Source organism: Armigeres subalbatus, chromosome 3, assembly GCF_024139115.2.
Source record: "Armigeres subalbatus isolate Guangzhou_Male chromosome 3, GZ_Asu_2, whole genome shotgun sequence".
NCBI lineage: Eukaryota > Metazoa > Arthropoda > Insecta > Diptera > Culicidae > Armigeres > Armigeres subalbatus.
Window position 1 is genome coordinate 56,543,743 of NC_085141.1, and position 21,179 is coordinate 56,564,921.

At 38.4% G+C, this 21,179-nt stretch overlaps 1 protein-coding gene across 1 annotated transcript in view; it reads right to left on the bottom strand.

Annotated features, from left to right (window-relative positions):
• Positions 1-1,803: 1,803 nt before the first annotated feature.
• Positions 1,804-21,179, bottom strand: part of LOC134221656 (uncharacterized) — a 54,152-nt gene continuing 34,776 nt past the window's right edge. Inside the window, exons 3-5 of the mRNA XM_062700845.1 lie at positions 4,341-4,574; positions 3,407-3,500; positions 1,804-3,341 (exon numbers count right to left, since the gene is read on the bottom strand). Of these exons, the coding sequence (XP_062556829.1) occupies positions 1,804-3,341; positions 3,407-3,500; positions 4,341-4,574 (1,866 nt within the window). The remainder of the gene's footprint in view (positions 3,342-3,406; positions 3,501-4,340; positions 4,575-21,179) is intronic.

The window sequence follows — 21,179 nt, forward strand, 5'->3', positions numbered from 1 at the left end:
GTCATTGTACGTGTCATCGACAGATGTTTTATGAAACACTATTGGAACCTTTTTTCTTTACATTTGATCTGATCCAACTGGAAGTGGATGTCGCATTGTGGATAAAATTATGCTTTAAACTGGACCATTTATGTGTTGACATAATAATAGTTTTTTGAAGCATAATGGACTTAGCTTAGTCCATTATGCTTCAAAAAACTATTATTATGTAAAAGTCAGGAGATTAAAAATAATAACTATCGAGCTGCCAATGATCATGCACCGGAAAAAAGTTCTTTTAACTGACGAGAAACCTAACCATACTGCTCATGTCGCAAATGTGTAACATTTGAATTTTTGTCGATTATGAGCAAGGAATCTAATTGTCGCTGAAAAATGCAAAAAACAAGCGACAAAAGAGAATAGCGATAACTCTTTGTCCCCATCTGCAGAGGATAAAGACATTGTTGCGTTCCATTTTATTTGCAACAAACATGGAGAGGTATTTGTTGTGAACTTTTCAAACTGCGATAACTTGTATATTTCAGAAGTAAAAAGCAAATCATGTCAACAGATGGTTAAGTTTATGTCTAATCTATGATAACTGATAATAATTTAACCAAAAACATCATCGGAAACCGACTTCTTCTCAAAATGCGTGACAGGCGATCATTGTCCTATTCTGTTGCAGTTTGGGACAAACGCTTATTGCGAGTTGAGTTTGTCCCAACATTTACAAGAGAGGATAATGTTGTTGTCATTGGCAATGTTGTTATTTTACATTCCTTGATTATGAGTGAATCTTAAGAATCCTAAGTAACCTAAGAATAAAATCAGATTAGTAGTGATTCAAATTGTTCTGCTGCATTTTATTTTTAATATGAATCTGAAACATGCATTCTCCCAGCAGCTGCCTCAGATTAATTTAAGTTCAGATTCAAAAGCTCAAAACTGTTGCACAGGTTTTTCTATATTCTGCAGATTGAATCACGAGATTCAAGTTTTGTATGATTTGGAGATTGAACGCGTTATTTTAACTACGGAATTTGGATCAATGCATTTTGCAATTACGCCGCATTTCTATGCAGCAAAGTAAATAATTATTTTATTTATTTAAACAAAATTCAAACATGAACTGAAAACTGCTGGAGATTCCAGCGTTTTTTTATTTTGCTTCAGATTCCAACGGGAATAGTGTTCTTAAATTTGGAGGAAACATAAATCACTGCTGATCAATCAGTTAACTGGTTTGCAGTCTTATTTTTTCTACTTGCAAAATTTTGGGTTTTCTAACAGAACGATGCATTAGAAATTAAAGGCCCACTCTTTATCACAATGCCAAATATTTGTCAAATTCCTTTAGACATCTATCAAACCGTTAAGATATCGACATGGGTATCAGGCAGACTTTTTAATTTATTTATGAAACGTATTTTAGATGGTGCGCTTAAAAAAACTGTTTCTTTATTTGTTATTCGAATTAAATATTGTATTTTTGTCGATGCGATGCGATATTGTCGCATGCGTCACTGTGTTCCGTGCTTAAAGCCACAGCTTGACAGCTAGCACCAAGTTTAGCACCAAGTTTTCGGCTTCAATCAAATTGTATGCAGATGACAGCCATTTCAGGGGGCTGATGTCCGCAGGTTTTCTGCACCGGCGACGTGATTCCAAACTCCAAACTTGATAGAATGCTGGATTTCTGATACTCTGTTGGCGACAAAAATTTGTCAACTAGACGGCAGTGAAGAAAGCCAACACTACACTATCATGGAGTCAGTACAGAAGTAAGCTTTGGCGGGTATTTTGACGCTATTGCGGAGTTTACGACAGCTCCAGTCGTGGAACTGATTGCTTCTTTCGAGAGAGAGATCTACCAATGGCGCAACCCGTGACTTCAACGTGATGAGGGGAACGGAGACCGCACCGCAGATACAGGTACGCACCATATGCAGCGTCACAAAAACAATGTAGTTCTACAGATGCTAGACTGTTACTGAAGCCTATACGTCTTGGTACCGATAATGATTCTAATGCGCTAGCGTTTCTATTAAACTCCTTCCAGAATATCTGAAGATTATCGAGCAGAGCTTCGTTCCAATCTAATTTCTGTTTCCAGAGCTGCTGCAAAAAGATTTTTGCCTGAACTGTGACCGGACCGATGAGCCCAATTGGGTCGAAGATGCGAGCGGTGTCAGCAAGAACAACTCGCTTGGTGATAAGAGGCTCAGTGCTCCATTGTGGCACTGCAAATTTGAAGCTGTCATTGGCCGGTTCCCACACGAGCCCAAGCGTTTTGACCATCGACGTAGACTCAAGTTCAAGTATAGAATGATCGTCTCGAAGTTTTGGAGAAATAGACAACAACTGAGAGTTATTTGAATTACACTTGCGTAACATAAAGCCTGCTGACTTCGTCAACGAGATTAGATCAGCAGCGAGTGTCGTTCCCTCTTCTAAAGTGTCCGTGCCAGTCATCAAATCGTCCACGTAGAAATCTTTACGCACAACTTTTGCAGCTGTCGGTTGCAAAACCTCTCCTTCAGTAGCTAACTGCTGCAGGCATCTGGTAGCCAAAAACGGCGCTGACGCTGTGCCGTGTGTAACTATGGTTAGCTCATACGTCTTAACTGGATCGTTTGGCGAATTTCTCCACAGAATCCGTTGCAATGGTTGGTCGATTGCTGCTACTTTAACCATGCTGTACATTTTTGCAATGTCCGCTACTAGAACAAACTTCCAGAATCGGGAACGAATTTTGATGGAAAGCAAGTCATCCTGTACTACCGGTCCAACCATTAGTCCATCGTTTAAGGATACTCCCGTCGTAGAGCGACAAGGCGCGTCGAACACAACTCGCAACTTGGTTGTCGTGCTGTCCGGTTTGAGCACAGCGTGATGTGGTAAATAATACGATGGTTTTGCGGTCTCTTCATCGTCGACCTGACGCATGTTGTACATCGCGAGATATTCTTGAACAAATTCTACGTAGAGTGCTATCGGCTGGCCGTTTGCTGCGAACCGTCTTTCCATTCCGTGAAGCTGTTTCAGTGCGATGGCCTTGGAGTCTCCCAACCAACTAACGACGTTTTCTCTTTTAGGCAGCGTAATGACGAACCGTTTCTCAGTGTCTCGTACCGTCGTCTTCTCGAAATGCTCTTCGCATATCGTCTCTTCAACAGATAACGTACTGGAACTATTGCACGACTCCAACTCCCAAAACTTAGTGACGAGCTCTCGCAGTTCAATAGTGGAGCAGGAATAGGTGATTGTGTTGGAAACATCGATGGTATTTCCAAAAATGCGACCTGATACGACCCACCCAAAACCGTCCGCTGTAGCATTGGGCCGTAGTCTGAAATCTGCATTTTGTCCTCCAATAGCAGGTCATAATAATACTCCGCGCCAATGATGATGTCAATCGAACCTGGCTCATGGAAATCCGGATCCACCAAATTGACCCAATGGGGAATGTCAAGATTATGGACGTTAACTGGATGAATCGGCAACTCGGAGGTGAACTTACCCGAGTAGCACAATTTAGATTGATTTGGTCACAGCAACTCATATATGACTGCATTTAGTCGTACATAGGTTTTAGTAACCGGTCTATGACAAGTGTGCAGCTTGGGTAGGTAGCACGTGGAACTGAATGTTTTCCGTATAAGAGGAGATACGGAACGATCGTGGAGCTATCATAGCCTCCACTTTCTTCGTGGACTTGACGACCGACCCTCCGATTCCGGCTACCGACAGGTGGCTGGGAATTTCAGTCAACTACAGTCGTTGAGCAAGGCTTGTCGTGACGAAACAGTATTTCGAGCATGAATTCAGAAGAACTCTTGCTAGCTGGGTATCTCCAAACTTGGCGAGTAGCGGTGTGTATGGTGACAGGTAGGGAATTGCATGGAAGTGTGTGATCTGTGGCGAGTGATTGTGGTTGTGTTTGCAAGAACGAGTTTGTGTTTGAAACCGGAAACGAACTGGTGCTAGGACCAGTCGCCTGAGAACGTGTTGGTTGGTTCTGGGCTTGTCACTGTATTTGCTGTGTTTTTGTCATACGTGATCGGTTCTGAACTTGTGGACCGGAGGAATCGATATGGGGCGTAAATGCGGTGGGTCTTCCTCCGTTAGAACCTCCGGGATGAAGGAGAGAATGATGCTTCTTCTGGTAGTGTCGGCACACGCCAGCAGTACAAGCTCGAAGTATGTGTGGCGAAGATAGGCAATTCAGGCACAACCCATAACGTTTCACTTTCTCATATCGCTCAGAACCGTTGACACTTGAACGCTGAATGCATTTCTTCGGAGCAGAATGAACATCGAGTAGGAACTGAAACGGAAGTCTGAGCATGACTCACAGTGAACTTGGAGTTTTTCCCCTCGATTTGGACTGATTTCGTAGGCGCCATCGATTTGAGTATGGCGCAGTGTTTGCGTAGGAAATCCATCAGGTATGCGAATGTAGGAACTTCAGTTGAACTGTGATGTGTTCCCCAATTTCGCAGTGTTGCCGCATCCAGCCTGGCGCAAACCATATGCACAAGGATCGTGCTCCATTTTGATATATCCTTACCACTGTGTTGAACTAAATCCTGAATTTAAAAACACATTAATAAAGATTTAAAAAATGTATCCTCACCGATATTGTCTAGCATTTGGAGATTACGTTCATACTCGCTGATAAGATGGCAAAGAGATTCGTAGTTCTCTCGTATCCAAACTAATTTTCTTATCAACATGACGTCAACAAAAGACATCGGACGAGATCTCTTTTCTGTTTTACAGTCACACTAGCCATGGAAGTCTATCATAGAGAGATATGGTTGGGCAGGCTGGTACACCCAAAAAACAAATCTGACAATTTTTGTATAAAATCTAGGCATATACAATTCTGTAAGCTTTTGACGTAGAACTACGTCTGTCTCTTCTATATTGGGGTACACTTTAAAATTGCAAGAAATCGAAAAACGTCACGAAAATATGATAGACTTTGATCGTTAATATCTCAGCCATTTCTCGATGGATTTTCAATTTTCTTGGACCATTCGATCAAGGAAGAGTCAACGCTTCATTCATTGTACACTGAAGTCGTTTTTTACGCGGTTGTTTTTTACACGAATCGTATACACACACGAATCGTACTACACTCGATTTTCGGGATTTCTGCGGTTCATTCAGACATACTTTGGAATTTACGCTGGGTTTAACTTTGTTTTAATTCACGTGGCCCATATCATCCGCATAAAAAATGACTCCAGTGTATTACAATATATACGTATGATAATATTTAGTACTGAAACTAACAGTTTAGGAATTGGTTTCGGTGAATCATTCAATCTCGTAAGTGCATTGCAAGCTTCTTATTCCATAGCACTACATTCCAACTGGAACTTGGCCTGCTTTTCAACTTAGTAATCTATTAGTATTTCTTTAGTTATTGATTAAAAGCTTTCCTTGCCCGCCATTGCATTAGTATGTATCTTGTGTGGTAAATACAATGGATACACTATGCCCAGGGTGTGAGAATGTTTCCCACCCGAAACATCCTAGATCGGATCGAGAATCGATCTCGCCATCTCCGGATTCTGCGCCTTTGTTCTCAAGGCTAACTGGGAACCTCAAGCCGGCATAGACGTCAAATTAATGCAACTTACAGGACTTTTAACTCGTTTCTCTGTAAAGCATGGGGGCGTTTGACGACAGCTGCTCGCTTACGTCTATTGATGCCAGTAGAGAGGCTCGGAATCTTTTTCGCTGCTGCAGTAAATGCGTTCTGGTAATCTTTCTTCGGCTCTTGGTGTCTGCTGGAGTAAATGCAAAGTCCGACTCCTCACGTGAAGGAATGATAATTATTATCAATAAACTCTCAAACTGTCAAGCAGCGGCCAAGGCAGCGCAGCGGTACACTATCAGCCAGATTTTTGGAATTATCATTTGATAACTTCGCAGGTGTGAAAAGTAGGCGAGTTGTTATCGGCGATAACTTTTCAAATCTTGCAACACAAAATTATTATTTTAATGTAAACCAAACTAATCTAATACCAATTTAATGTAAACAATGAAGCTCAATCGAATGTTTGGCATTGTGTTTTGGTGTTATGTAGGGAAAAAAGTTCAAAAGTAGCATTCACCAATAATGCTTCGAATCAAGATACAATTATCGAACGATTCTTACTCTCTAGCGAGTTTTTATTAATTGATAATTTGGATATGTGATTCAGATCGAGTGTTATTCATCCTCGTTTATTTGAAAAAAAATATTTTTATCATCCTTTTTAAATGTTAGTCTAAAATCTCACTCAATCTCAGGAGAGCAGGATAAACAGCGAAAACAGATTCACCCTGGGCTTGAAACACGCTTGCTTTGGTCTCATCGAACAGAAAAGTCGAAAACCTGTATATTACATACAGCTACGTAGTTCAACGTCACCTTTGCGTACAACCCGATTGGGCTGCACCTTTGAGTTTTTATACAAATATTGTATTAAAATAACCCAAATCTGTATTATTTCAATACAATAATTGTATTAAAATCTTCTGAAATTGTAATGCCCAATTATTATACAGTTTCTGTAAGGTTCTTATGCAGAACTGTATTTAAATCTGCCATCCGCTGGTTGGGTATAGAGCATGGGATAAAATGCTGTGTCGATGTTCTTTTCTTGGACCTTGAAAATCGAAGACTGGGGCAAGCAAACTCCCAACAGCTTGTACCGAATCCGCAGCAGGTTTCCAAAGTTTAGAGTGTGCGCTCGCGCGTGCTCCGGACCAGGCGGGTCAAAAACCGGACGTTCCTGGGTTTGCTGGGCTCAACGGTTTATCTCAACGTGTGCCGGAGTGCTTTACGCTTGGGTGAAGGTTCTTCAAATAGTGTATTCCTTGCGTCGCGTAATAAATGAAATAGTTTGATGGGAATGACTCAGCTTAGCTTAGCTTGATTGACTGTACACATCGTAGTTGCTAGTCGTGATAGGCCGAGGAACAACAAATTTGCGCAGCTCACCAATTGAATAGTTCTCTCTGGTCTAAAAAGCTAGTCTCACTGTACATGCTTCGGAGTTACTTTAATTCAAGACCAATAACGATGCCGGCCACGTCCTCACACTCAATTAGGATAAGGAGAGGAAAATTAGCTCGACACTCATTGCTACAAAAGACCGAGGAATCCTTAGCATCTTTATGAGCGCACTGGGAAGAAATAGTATGTTAGTTGAGAAGGAAATTTATTGAAAATCGCCTTGGTAAGCTACTAATTATTACTTGCTGTGCTTGCTTGATTGATGGCTACTGCAAACTACTGAAGATCGCGTCTGTTTCGACCGGAGTAAAGCGCAATACATTCGCATGAGCCACCGAACACCAAATAGATAATTTATCATTTTCACGACGACTAAAACACGCACTGTACTCGCTTTCTTTATAGCTACTACCTGAAAGAGTTTGATGGGAATGGTACGATATTCTACAAAGACAGGCTTATTTGTAGCTTCGTGGTTTGTCAAACTACGCAATGTGGCACGTTAACATGGATCCTGATAGTTTTCTGCAGTAACATGATTTTCTTGTCATAAGACGAGCTCGTACAATTCCATTTGATTCCACTGTACCTTGCGGAATCTAAATATGTCAAGATTTTATACAAAATTGTAAGATAGGTTTCAAGGCTGAAGCTTTACATTTTCTTAACTGGTTGCTAGGCAACTATAAAGATGCCAAGGGTCACCGTGCTCACATTCAACGAACTGTTTTGGGGTGCATTATGCACCATTATTCTTTAGCATTGTGATCAGCATCTGAATGTATGATGCATCAGAATGAGCATAAGCAAAGCAAGAGTAAAAACTGTTCTGTTGTCAGTTCAAAAGATAACGTTTCTTAATTTTTCAGTTATGAAATAGAGGTATTTTTTATTGCGGAAGAACGCAACACTTGTAGCACAGAACACATACCTTACGTATTTCCCCACAAATGATAAGCTCCCAAAAGTGATTATTTTCGAACACAAGGCTAGAATTGAAATGATTAAATCACAGACACACAGACGTAACAGCTTGAACAATTTCTCTAAAAATCTATTGTTTAGTTAGTTTAACACCACCTCACATGCATGTTGCATGAAATAAAGTTTAGTATGGAAAAAATGAAGAAGACGATGCGCGCGCGTCTTTGAAAGTGAAACTCGTAATCAATTCAATTTAAAACGACTGTTGAGCCCATGGTCGATAGGAATTTAATAAGTGTTACGTTTGTCTGTGATTAAATGTTGAAACATTCACAAGTTTTAGCTACAATTATCAGCTAGAATTTGTGAATAAAAGCAATCAGCAGTCAACAGCCATTATTCATTCGTTCTTTGTTTGTTTTTCTGAACCGTTATTCCAAGCTCTGCAATCGTAAGGCTACATCCACGGTTATTTTCAATCACTTCCCAAAACTAATCAATGTTGATTATTTCTGCTTTCAGATGAAATTTCTGTGGCTGCTGACATTCCTGCTGGCCATCTTTGGCACCGCTCTGGCCCACACCCCATCATGCCCGAAAGGATTCTCTCGTCAGTCCAACCACTGCGTTTCGAAGCGCCCAGTTCATGGCGAATGCCCGAAGGGATCCAAGTACAACCCCGGACTGAACCTTTGCGTGCATCATTGAGAAATGTGATTATTTGAATTAGAATTGGATTTGTGAGGATGCCGCTTAGCTGTATATTAAAATGTAAAAATAATTTCTGAACATTTATAATTTTATTTAGAAACAAATCCGAAGCTTGAACTTGAAATCCACTTGTCTTCTACCATTTATCAAAATATTTCTGTTTTGTTGGTGTAACTGTTACCATGATATGCAAATTAAATTTCCATCAGTTTTGCAATTTGACGAGTCCATTCTCGTAATTATTTGTAATACGCAAGGGTCAAGTATGCAGTTCAGGAGTCGCGTAAAAAGTCTCACTCATTTATAAGGTATTTATCCTCAACCAATTTGATCGCACCAGAAATCATTTGATGCAGAATCCTGTCTTATTATTTCCTTTTGAAAATAAATGACCGAAATATATTTTATTTTGTGCAGAAAAGGCATAAAAAAGCCACACTAGTTTTTTTTCGGGCATTTATCCATATCCGATTTGCTCGCAATATATTGTATTCAACGCATAATTCTGTCCCATTGAAATTCTTACTGAAAATTTGTCGGATCGGACTATGGGCTCGGAAGTCATAGGCAGAATCAAGACAAAATTTTCAAAACGACTTATCTACTTTTGTAAACAAAGATTCAAACGACGATTTGACGAATCTGATAGCTCTTCCACGCAAAACTAACACCATCAATAGGTAGGTGAAGGTTTCCGCTACCTGTTGATGGTGTTGGTTTGCGTGGGAGAGCTATCAGATTCGTCAAATCGTCGTTTGAATCTTTGTTTACAAAAGCAGATAGGTCGTTTTGAAAATTTTGTCTTGAAATACTTTTTTACCAATAAATCGCATAAAATAGTGTCACCCATTCTTTTGACACTTACCCTCAATAATTTGCTCACTTGTTGCATTAGATGACGAATCCTGTCTCATTGTTTTTATTGGAAATGTGTCACTTTGGGCTATAATGTTGTAGCCAAAATACTATTTTCCTTATGAGCACGAGAAGGCACCATCACCGCTAGGTGGATTAATCGTGATCTTCTCCAAAATATCAAACATTTTTCATAGCATGTACTGTACATATTTAGTTTAGGATCATTTGGTCGAATGCCGTTTGGGCGAAAGGGCCATTTATCCTCCCAATTTGGTCAAGTATATAGGTAAAATATGTTCGAAGTGAATTCACTTTGACGCAGCCGCTCTGTTTGCCATCTAGCGGCGACGGACGTGTGCGTGAAATCACTGTTTTTCAACATGGTGAAGTATAGGAAGTATATTTTAAAATGCTTTTAAAATGTTATTAACAGTGATATGTTGAAAACTTTCAAATGCGTAGGGTTAGAATTTTGAAAAACTACATGTTAGGCTCTTCATCTACACATGTTTTTTAATCAAAATAATTCAACTTTCGTGTTACCTATATGAAAGTAAATTAAATTTCTAACCCAAAAAAGTGAACAATTTTAGGCTAAAATCTGTTTTAACGCTTTAATAAGCATTTTAAAATTGACGTCCTATATCCCTTGCTGGGTGAAATAAAAAAGCATCAGCCGGTCCCCATTTTGTTTTCTCGCTTTCGTCAGGGCCAATAGTAAAAAGTAAGAAATGTGGAGTGAGAAACGAGATGTTCGAAATGAGTATTGAGAAATTAAAGTGAATACTGAGTAGTGAGATGTGTGCAATAACAAGTGAGAAATGAGTAGCGATTATGCCTTTCTCGTGCATTATCAAACAACACAATTAATTAATCAAATACATTATCGAAGCATTAGCCAAAATAGTGAATTATTTTCAAAAAATACCAAGTGAAGTATGACTAGCGTGCGAGTTTTATTCGAGCTTTTCCATACCTGTAGAAGCGTTACGGCGTTATGCGTCTCAACATGCATGCTATCCGCTTGTGTTCAATTTGTTGTATGAAAGTCGTGTACTAAATCGAGTAGACAAGCTTGCATGGGTTGATTCTACAGCATTTTATAGCATGTTTTGATTTAATCACTATATTTCATAACTATTTTAATATTCGGATTCTTTTGGTATGCGCAATCGTTATGAAATTCAATAGTGATCAACTACGCTGTATTCTCTGTCTAATGTGAATTGTCACGAGAGAATCGGTTGAAAATTACTATGTGAAGAGTTAGCTAATGTTTTTTTTATGGCAATTGTGCACACACATACATACATACACACGGACAGCCAGACATTTGCTCAGTTCGTCGAGCTGAGTCGACGACACACCATGGATCTCGGAGCCTTCTATGAAAAATTCGCTGTTGGAGTAAAGTGATAGCCTTTCGGTACAACTTTGTTGTACGAGAAAGGCAAAAAAGAAGATTCAGTGAACTCTTCCTTACTCGATATTGAAAGAACCATAGAGTTAGGGAGGTATCGAGATAGGGAGTACATTTTGTTTCCTTATTAAGTAAAGTGAGAAGTGAGATGTTCGAAGTGAATAGTGAACAACAAGAACAGAGTAGTGAGAAATGAGTACAGAGTATTGAGAAGTGAGTACTGGGGAAAAGAAGTTAGTATTGAGTATTAAGATGTGTGCAGTAACATGAAATTAGAAGGAAGTGAGAAATGAAAAGTTAGTGGCGATAAGTGAGTAGTAAGAAGTGAGATGTGATAGTTGCGTATGAATAGTTGTACGATGTGAATAGTGAGCTAAACAGAAGCTAGTGGTGAGAAATGAGAGATGAAAACTGGGATGTCAGAAGCGAGATGTTGAGTGGTGAGAAGTAATAGAGAGATATAAGACTGAAAAAAAAGAAGGAAGATAGAAGCAGGAAGAAGAAAAAATAAAGGAGAATAGAGAAATAATTTCGTTTTTTAAGTTTTTTAATTTCATTTCTTACTTCTCACTACTTACTTCTTACTTCACACACCTCGCTTTTCACCTCCTTCTTCACGTTACATACTTCTCACTATTCATTTCTCACCTCGCACATCTCACTTCTCACTACTCATTTCTCACTTTTCACTTCCCACTTCTCACTTGCAGCTTCTAATATCTCAATTCTGACTTCCCATTTCGCACTCATCACTTTTCACTTCTAACTTCTATCTTTTCACTTTTCGCATTTTGAATTTCTCTATTCTAACTTCTCACTTCGCACTTCTCAATACTAACTCTCTTCTACTCACTTCTCACTTCTTACTTCGCACTTCTCATTTCTCACTCCACACTTCGAATTTCTCACTTCTTAATTTAAATTTTTCACTTCTCATTATTCCTTTCTCACTTCGCACATCTCAATTCTCACTTCGCAGCTGTCACTTTTCAATTTTCACTTCTAACTTCTCACTTATAACTTCTTGTATCTCCCTTCTGTCTTCTCATTCATCACTTATAACTTTTCACTTCTTGCGTCTAACTTTTCACTACTTACTTGCTACTTCTCACTTTCCACTTTTCACTTCACACTACTCACTTTACACTACTCACTTCGCACTCAAAATTTTTCACTTCTAACTCCTCTTTTATCGTATCTTACTTCCCACTTTTCATTTCTCACTTCTCACTTTTCACTTCTTATTTCGAATTTCTTACTTCTCACTTCTCAGTTCTCACTTATCACTTATCACTTCTTACTTCTAACTATATCGTCCATGTGGACTGATTCTGACAACATCGAGTTAGCAAGGTGAAAATGCTTTGAGAAATTACTTCGACTTAGAGAATATCGAGTAAGGGAGATACATATCGACTTACGGGGGGAGCGCAGTATGCTAGATTTAAGAAACTTTGAATTTCATCGATTAAGCGATAATATCGCGTTACAGAACATCGAGTTATGGAGAGTTCACTGTAGAAAGAAGTTGGAACGAAAAAGCGAATTGTTCAACAATTCTCAATTCTCAATCACCTCTCATTTCTCACTTTTCATTCATGGGTTCTCAATTCTCACTTCTCATTTCTCACTTCTCACTTCTCACTTTTCACTTCTCACTTTTCACTTCTTACTTCGCACCTTTTATTTCCCCATTTCTTAATTCTCATTCCTCACTTTTCATTTCTAACTTCTCACTTTTTACATCTCTCTTTTCAATTCTCACATCTCAAATCTCATTGCTCACTACTCTCAATCTATTCTTATAAGCGTAAAGGTGAGTTGACGATCCGAAAAGTTTCCTCCTTATCGCTAACCGCACGGCCACGAAGCTCACAAAATTTCCTCTCCAAAAATAATCGATCTTCTGTTGTAAATAAGGTGATTTTATCAAAGAGTCTATAAACGACCCAAACAATACCCAGACTTCTGTTTGATCAATTTCGAAGTTTTCGATGTATCTTATGTTATTCGTGATTAATCAGTGTTGACAAAATCGAATAAACAAATTAATTGTCATGGAGCTGTCGCTTCTGAATCAGTTTATAATAATACTGTTTAATTTTTAAACATATAAAGCTATCAGGTGAATTTGCACCTGTAAAAATGTTCGGAAATCGATTATCACTATGTGTTTTGCATCATAGATGCAAAACCTACCAGCAAACGTCAAAAAATAATTTTATGTGTACCAGCAAACGTCAAAAAGATTATGTGTCTGCAAATTGTACTCCCGGAATTATCAAGGATTTGATCCTTTGTTGATCGGTCCTCACGAAAAGCTGCCAGGTATTCGCTGACGGAGGAGTTTTCAAGCGGTCACACTCTTTTGAACGAAATACGGGACATAATTGTGTACGCCGTAATAAGGAACAGCTAGCAGGAAAATCCTTGTCTTCTCAAGTACTAAAGTTAAGTAATTTGTATGCATCATTCTTTCTTTATCAATAACACGCTCCTATGCAAATGATTGCAAACAGACGGTCGGGGTCCAGTTATGCGCAGCGCGGTGCTTTTTGTTATCATGTGGCTGCTTAAGCAAAAAACTGAAATGAGGAATAAAAACAAACAGCTTGAACTCAAAACAAGAAGTAAATAACCCGAAATGGCTCAAACCGTTTACATAATTTTGAATTTGTTTTTATTTATTCGCTTATCAACTAGATTGAGAATACACTTTTCGATTCGCTATCCCAGCACGGCTACGAATGCTGATAAGAGTCAAACCACACACGAGGAGGAGCCATGTGTGTCATAAACCTTTCGTCTTCTTATATAGGAGTTTCAGACTACGAGGTATATAATTTATTATATGAAGTAACTTGATGCAAAGGAGCTTGCAACTAATTTTTACTGGATAGGGTAAGACGGTATAATGCGCCCCACCTGGCCAAAACGCCCCCCTTTGATTTCTAAAAAACTCTAACTAATTAAGGGTCAAAATCAGTTGGAACCTATAAGTATTTGTGAGGGGCCATCCTTAGCCGTGCGGTAAGACGCGTGGCTACAAAGCAAGACCATGCTGAGGGTGGCTGGGTTCGATTCCCGGTGCCGGTCTAGGCAATTTTCGGATTGGAAATTGTCTCGACTTCCCTGGGCATAAAAGTATCATCGTGTTAGCCTCATGGTATACGAATGCAAAAATGGTAACCTGGCTTAGAAACCTCGCAGTTAATAACTGTGGAAGTGCTTAATGAACACTAAGCTGCGAGGCGGCTCTGTCCCAGTGTGTGGTGATGTAATGCCAATAAGAAGAAGAAGAAGAAGTATTTGTGAACTTATCATACTATGTGAATGTGGAAGTATTTTTGTATAACACAATGAAAATAATAGCAAAATACAAAAAGTTATAGTTTTGATGTAACTTTTCATGTTTGTTTGCTCAACATTTTGGAGCGACGCACTAAGGAGTATTTCAGCCCAAATCCTGGCCAAAAGTCAAAAACAATATTTTTAGATATCTCCATATTATTTTTCGTTTTACTACTCTCAAATAGTAATACTAACTTGCCCTGGGATTTTTGGATCAATATTGATTACTTGTGAGCAATGCTGGCTGCCAAAACTTTACCATAATTTACATGCTAGTTTTATCGCAACTGTCCATGAAAAAATGTTCATGTTTTATCGTATTTTCTGGGTTTTTATTGATTTTTAAGATGTAAATCAATATAGGAGCCAATAATGAGGGTATATAAAATCCTTTCCAAGCATGATTCGATCTGAAATTGTTTTTAGTTGATCTAAAATAGTGATATTAATTGCTAGCTTTTTTAACCTTTTTTACAATAATATGTTTTACATATTTAAACTTTTGATTAGGTTCCAACCCCGATCAAGCAACAAAATTGTCAGCGTTGGAAAGATTGGAGTTTCCTCAATAAGCTCCATGAAAAACATTTCACGCATCCTCACGCAATCGTGAGTTTTTTTTATTTGAATATAGTGAAGTTTTCTAAGAAAAGCTAGGCGGAAAAAATAAATATTTATGATTTTAGCGACAAAGTTCATAAAATGGTTCGCTTTCAAAGAAGAGCTGGACTTTGATGAAAAGCATACGCATTTTTCGGATGTTAAAGTTTGTTAAGAAATAAAGCGGTTGAAGTGCAACGAATTTATCTGATCTGCTCCATTGATTGTAATATCAATACATTATCCAGGGACTTTAACATTATCCGATGACAAATTTATATAGTCGAAGTGAACAAACAAAGCACATCTTAGGAAATCTTAGTAAGTTATAATTAAAGAATGAAAATTAACATAAAAATCATACTCAATGACAGAGTCAGAGGAGGACACCACTCGCCGCAAGCACGCTGTAGTTCCCAAAGGCAGCGTTCTTACGCCAAGTGGTGCTCTACCTAATAACAACAACTGACGCCGCCGGTGGTCATACTTCACTACTAGTTTAATACAAAGAGCACACAAACAAAAAAAAAACGCTTTGCTGTTAATTGAATGCATTTACAGCCGACAAGATGATTAGCATAGTTTTGGCCACGCTTTTACACTGCGTACTCCTATGTGCGACGCTAGCATACTGTCCGCAAAACTTGCAAGGGAATACTCAGTTGGGCAACAAAATAACTTTTCTCAGTGGTTAATATAATATAAAATTGCTTCCATCTTCGAAAACGTAACGATTTTCGAAAATATGTTTCACTGGCCAAAACGCCCCAGTGTAGGCAGTACGATATGCCCTTACTAACTGAACACAAGCGCAGCGAGCCTGCAGCGCAGCAGCTGCTTCCTAATTGAATGGAGAATATTGAAATGTAATTCACACCTGCTTAAATGGACCTTTGTTGGTTTTTTAATATCAAGCGTATAACAATTTGGTTAAGGTGGGGCGTATTGCCCAGGCACTATTTGAACCAGCTTGCCTGCGGGTCAGTTTCTGATTTGACGTTCGTGGAGGTCAACTGCACCCACCGCTCCAAGCATTCTGACCAATGTGGCATATAAGAAGGTGATTCAGTGAATTCAATCCTTCTTATATACCACATTGATCGAGATGCTTGAATGGTGGGTGCAGTTGGCCTCCAGAAACGTCAAATCAGAGACTAGCCCGCAGGCAAGCAGGCGGCCATTACCGCTCGTGGAAAACTGGATAAATTATGTCATCTTCCATTTGGTTTGGATTGGATTTGAAGTGAATTTGGATTGGAACTGGATTGTAGTTAGATTGTGTATGGGTTAGATTTGGATTGATTGTATTGACTTTGTATTTGCCAACATCTCTCTATTATTCTATTTCTAAGTATCTGCCTCTGTTCACTTTACACTAATAACAAAAGAAATCCATCGAATTCGTAAAATTTGTTATTCTCTAGTCTTCCATTCATTACTTAGGTCCACATCTACTTGGTGGAATAAATTTGTGGGACAAAATAGGCCTAAAATTATAAATCACAATTAATCTTTCACCATTGATCAGCCCACGACCCCCCTGGGGGTCGCGACCCACAGTTTGGGAAACCATGCCTTAATGGAATAGATCCTCAAGGAATTCTCGTAATAGCTAGGGGAGGGCTGGTTTTGCCTTCCCGAACACTAAGTGTACATAAAATCTATATGTTCTCAAAAAAAGATGAATTTTTTAAAGGAAAAGTGGGACTTACAAGGTTACAAACTAATTAACCGAGTTTAACGAATTGATATGATGTCTGTATGTGCGTATTTGTATGTATGTGTGTGCGCAAAGCACGTACAAAATTATCAGCTATTATTAAGCTCTTATCCTTAACCAATTTTTATCGCAAAAAAAATACATTCAACGGCGAAACTTGTTATAAATAAAAATTAATGTGAATTATAGAATATATTTACCTATCAGCGCTACTTTTAACTTTCTTATACATTTTTTACATATGTAAAACATCTGAAAGGCATCAATACCGATAGATGGATTAATCAGGCATTTTCTCATTTATATTAGTCCAATCACCACTCACCAGATCACCAGAAGGAACATATTAAGATTCACAGCTATCGAAATAAATACTGGAGGGACGAAAAAAATAACATCCACTTCCCCCGCAGTGTTTGATACCTGGGGTAAGTGTAAAACCTTTGAATTATTTATTTTCATGGAACAAACCACTACTAACTGAATGGGATTAGTTTATTTGTATTATAATGGTCACCTGTCATATAAATTCACTTGAAAAATGGACAATTGGTGCAAATGAGAATTGATTTTATGAATGTGAAAAACAACTTTTCGCGAAACCTAAAATTACAGTTCAAGCGTTTACCGTGTTAGTGTATGTATTATACAAATTTCAACATAGTATTAGTGTGAGCTTCAAAGAATAATCTTGCATAATGTTATGAAATGATGTGGTAAAAACTGTAAAGTATGGACAATTCCAATTTTTCGAGTCGATTTTTACACTTACCCCCTTTTTCCTCTTCCCCCAGCGTACCTTACTTAGTTACTTATTTTAAAAAGATAACTCCTAGTGTGCTGCTGTAAGCTCGCTCAAAGGGGATAATTCATTGAATGCAAGGCGTGACTTTTTAGTATTAGTACCTTGCGGAATCTAAATATGCCAAGTTATTATACAAAATTGTAAGATTTGTGTCAAGAATGAAACTTTACACATTCTCACGCATTATGCACCATTCTTCTTTAGCATTTCGATCAGCATCAGAATGAGCATATGCAAAGCAAGAGTAAAAATTGTTCTGCTGTCTGTTCAAAAGATAACGTTTTTTAGTTTTTCAGTTATGAAATAGAGGTATTTTTTGTTGCGGAAGAACGCAACACTTGTAGCACAGAACACATACCTTACGTATTTCCCCACAAATGATAAGCTGATAAGTGATTATTTTCGAACACAAGGCTAGAATTGAAATGATTAACACAGACACACAGACGTAACAGCTTGAACAATTTCCCTAAAAATCTATCGTTTAGTTAGTTTAACACCACTGTTGGGGCAGGTTCGCGATTTCCGGTGAAATTCCTCTGGGCAATAAATTGGGCATTGGCTGTAAAGTTGACCTATGCTCTGCGGGGGTGGTGGTATTGGCTAACGCACTACTTCACTATATGCAAAGCAGAGGGGGGACAACGGATTTTTTTCGTATGGACTTTGGCAAGTATGACAGTCACTTCTTATTTGGTGCATAAATTTATACTCCAATGTCAAAATGCTCTTATACTTTCACGTATTAGCGGGGTATTCGTGAACATTTGTATTGTTTACCATTTTTATAAGAAAGAGTGGTGTCGAACGCATATATCAAATTAAAGAATGATACGATCAAAAATATACAAAATGCGTTAAAATGTAATGTTATCGTTTCCATTCTTGACCGAAATATGCTGATAAATAATTATGTGCTGACAAGAAGCTTCATACTGGGGAGAAACACACGTTACTGCCATTTTCGAATCCTCCGTGCGTTTTACAGCATTCTCACTGACGGTATTGTTTATATGCTATAGACGATGCCGTTGTGGTGGTGCCGGAATCATTGACCCGATTAGTGGCAACCAGAATCTGACACATTGACACCCGCCTTATGCAAAGCTCAAAGAGTTGCTGCTATGTCCCACTAGGCGTCACTTCTTCTTATCACGAAAAACTTTTATATTGTCGGAAACTCACTTTTATTGCTCAACAAATGGGGGGAATACAACATTGGACAACCTATCGGTTTCTAGTGGTTAACATGGAATGATTTTATTTGATAAATTCAGTTAAAAAGAAACTTATCATCTACTACAACTAGCTCAGATTCAAATCATGTAGCATTCTGTTTTAGCACTACTACTACTTCCTCGACCTCAAATGTAGTACTAGATGAAGTGGGTTCGGCACGAGAGATCATTGATCAGATCAGATCATTGAGAATGAACAACCACCTCAGGTGCATGTTGCACGAAATACAGTTTAGTATGGGAAAATAATAAGAAGACGATGCGCGCGCGTCTTTGAAAGTGAAATTCGTAATCAATTCAATTTAAAACGACTGTTGAGCTCATAGTCGATAGGAATTTGATAAGTGTTGTCTGTGATTAAATGTTGAAACATTCACAAGTTTTAGCTACAATTATCAGCTAGAATTTGTGAATAAAAGCAATAAGCACCCAACAGTCATTATTCATTCGTTCTTTGTTTGTCTTTCTGAACCGTTCTTCCAAGCTCTGCAATCGTAAGGCCACATCCTCGGTTATTTTCAATCACTTCCCAAAACTAATCAATGTTGATAATTTCTGCTTTCAGATGAAATTTCTGTGGCTGCTGACATTCCTGCTGGCCATCTTTGGCACCGCTCTGGCCCACACCCCATGCCCGAGAGGATTCTCTCGTCACACCAACCTCTGCGTTTCGAAGCGCCCAGTTCATGGCGAATGCCCGAAGGGATCCAAGTACAACCCCGGACTGAACCTTTGCGTGCATCAATGAGAAATGTGATTATTTGAATTAGAATTGGATTTGTGAGGATGCCGCTTAGCTGTATATTAAAATGTTAAAATAATTTCTGAACATTTATAATTTTATTTAGGAACAAATCCGATGCTTTTCAAGTTCCACTTGTCTTCTACCATTTATCAAAATGTTTCTGTTTTGTTGGTGTAACTGTTACCATGAAATGCCAATTTAATTTCCATCAGCTTTGGAATTTGACGAGTCCATTCTCGTAATTATTTGTAGTACGCAAGGGTCAAGTATGCAGTTCAGGAGTCCAAGAAAACAGGCTTGTCGCAAGCACAAATAGTACGCTCTAGAATCAAGTGAAAAGTACATACACGGATACACAGTATTTTTCCCTTAATGTCCACGTCAAACTTGTTGATATGTAGATGTACACAAAGAACAAAACTTTTGTAAATTCAATGGTATTTGATGAAAATGCAACCTAAGATGGAATAAGACATATCTAAATCGTAAATCATACGCATGGGCTCTGATGGTCTTTATGTACATGATGTGTTTCACTGTTCTGCCGTAATCTGAAAAAGTGACGTTTTAACCATTTTCCGGAAATGGTGTTAACGAGTAGTACTCATCGTGCTCTTTAACAAAAAAATGGAAAACTGGTATGCTGTAATTTGGCGCATACGTCACTTTTTCAGATTACGGCAGTGTTGCTATCGATTTTGCACCGAGCCAAATTTATCTGGTAGACCGAGGGTCTGAACTCTAGCACGATTTGGAGAACCTAGAACATGTGTTGGAGTATTGACTGACGTTTTCCATCATCTGTAAATTAGTTTTAGCACATTTTCGAGAAATAGGGTTTTCGCGGCCTAACATGCGTACGACTGCATTATTTAATTGATATTTATGACAAGGAGCAACTTTTCCTGAATTTTGTGGGCCGTGTAATACTGCAATGGGGCTCAAATTTGTTGAAAAAATAGCTATTCGAGCTGAACATCGATTGAAAAAGCTTTTATTTGATTTTAATTACCAAGGTGCAGCACGCATTTCAGTCACAGCGATGGCTTATCCGGCATACCCCAAGTCTCTTCGGCATACGCAATATTTAACTCAATCTCTCAACATCTTACTCTCATGCTCTCTCTAGGGGCGGTAGGAAATGCGACGTAAACAAAAATATGCACGTTCCACGACAACGTGATGCGAGATGGTTCTATTCATAATCATTTTTATTTGGCTGAGAAGATATATTCACCCATCAAAATTCCTTCCAAATACTTAAAAACAATATTTGTTGCTGTGTGAACTCCGGAAATTAAAAAAAAAATAGGTCGAAATGTTGCTGGAGGATATATTCACGGATATGTAAGAAAGACGCGCGTTTGTGAACTCGATGATTGCAAAAAACTATATTTCATTTCAACAGAACAAACTTTATATAAAAAAATACAAAGAAAAAGGACTTGAAAGGTTTTAACAAAGAGACGAAATATTTGTAAGGGAGTAAATGTAATGGTGATCGTTGCGCCAAACTGATTAGATCACTTTGGATCGTAGTTGATAGGGTGGTTCCTTAATTTGGCGCCAACAATATTGTTTTCACTTTTTGAAATCGAGAGAATCGTAAGTAACATGATAGCGTCAACGTATTAGACAGTCTTCCTATTAACGATGAAGGATTTTTTTCATACTAAAAAAGGCTTTTTGGCAGCACGGTGCGACTAAAAGTTCTTGGGCCGAGGTGATTTTTTATTCTAATATGTTTATGTAAGTTCTAGTGATACGAACAAACAGAAAAGATTAATGTGCGGGAGTTTAGCATTAT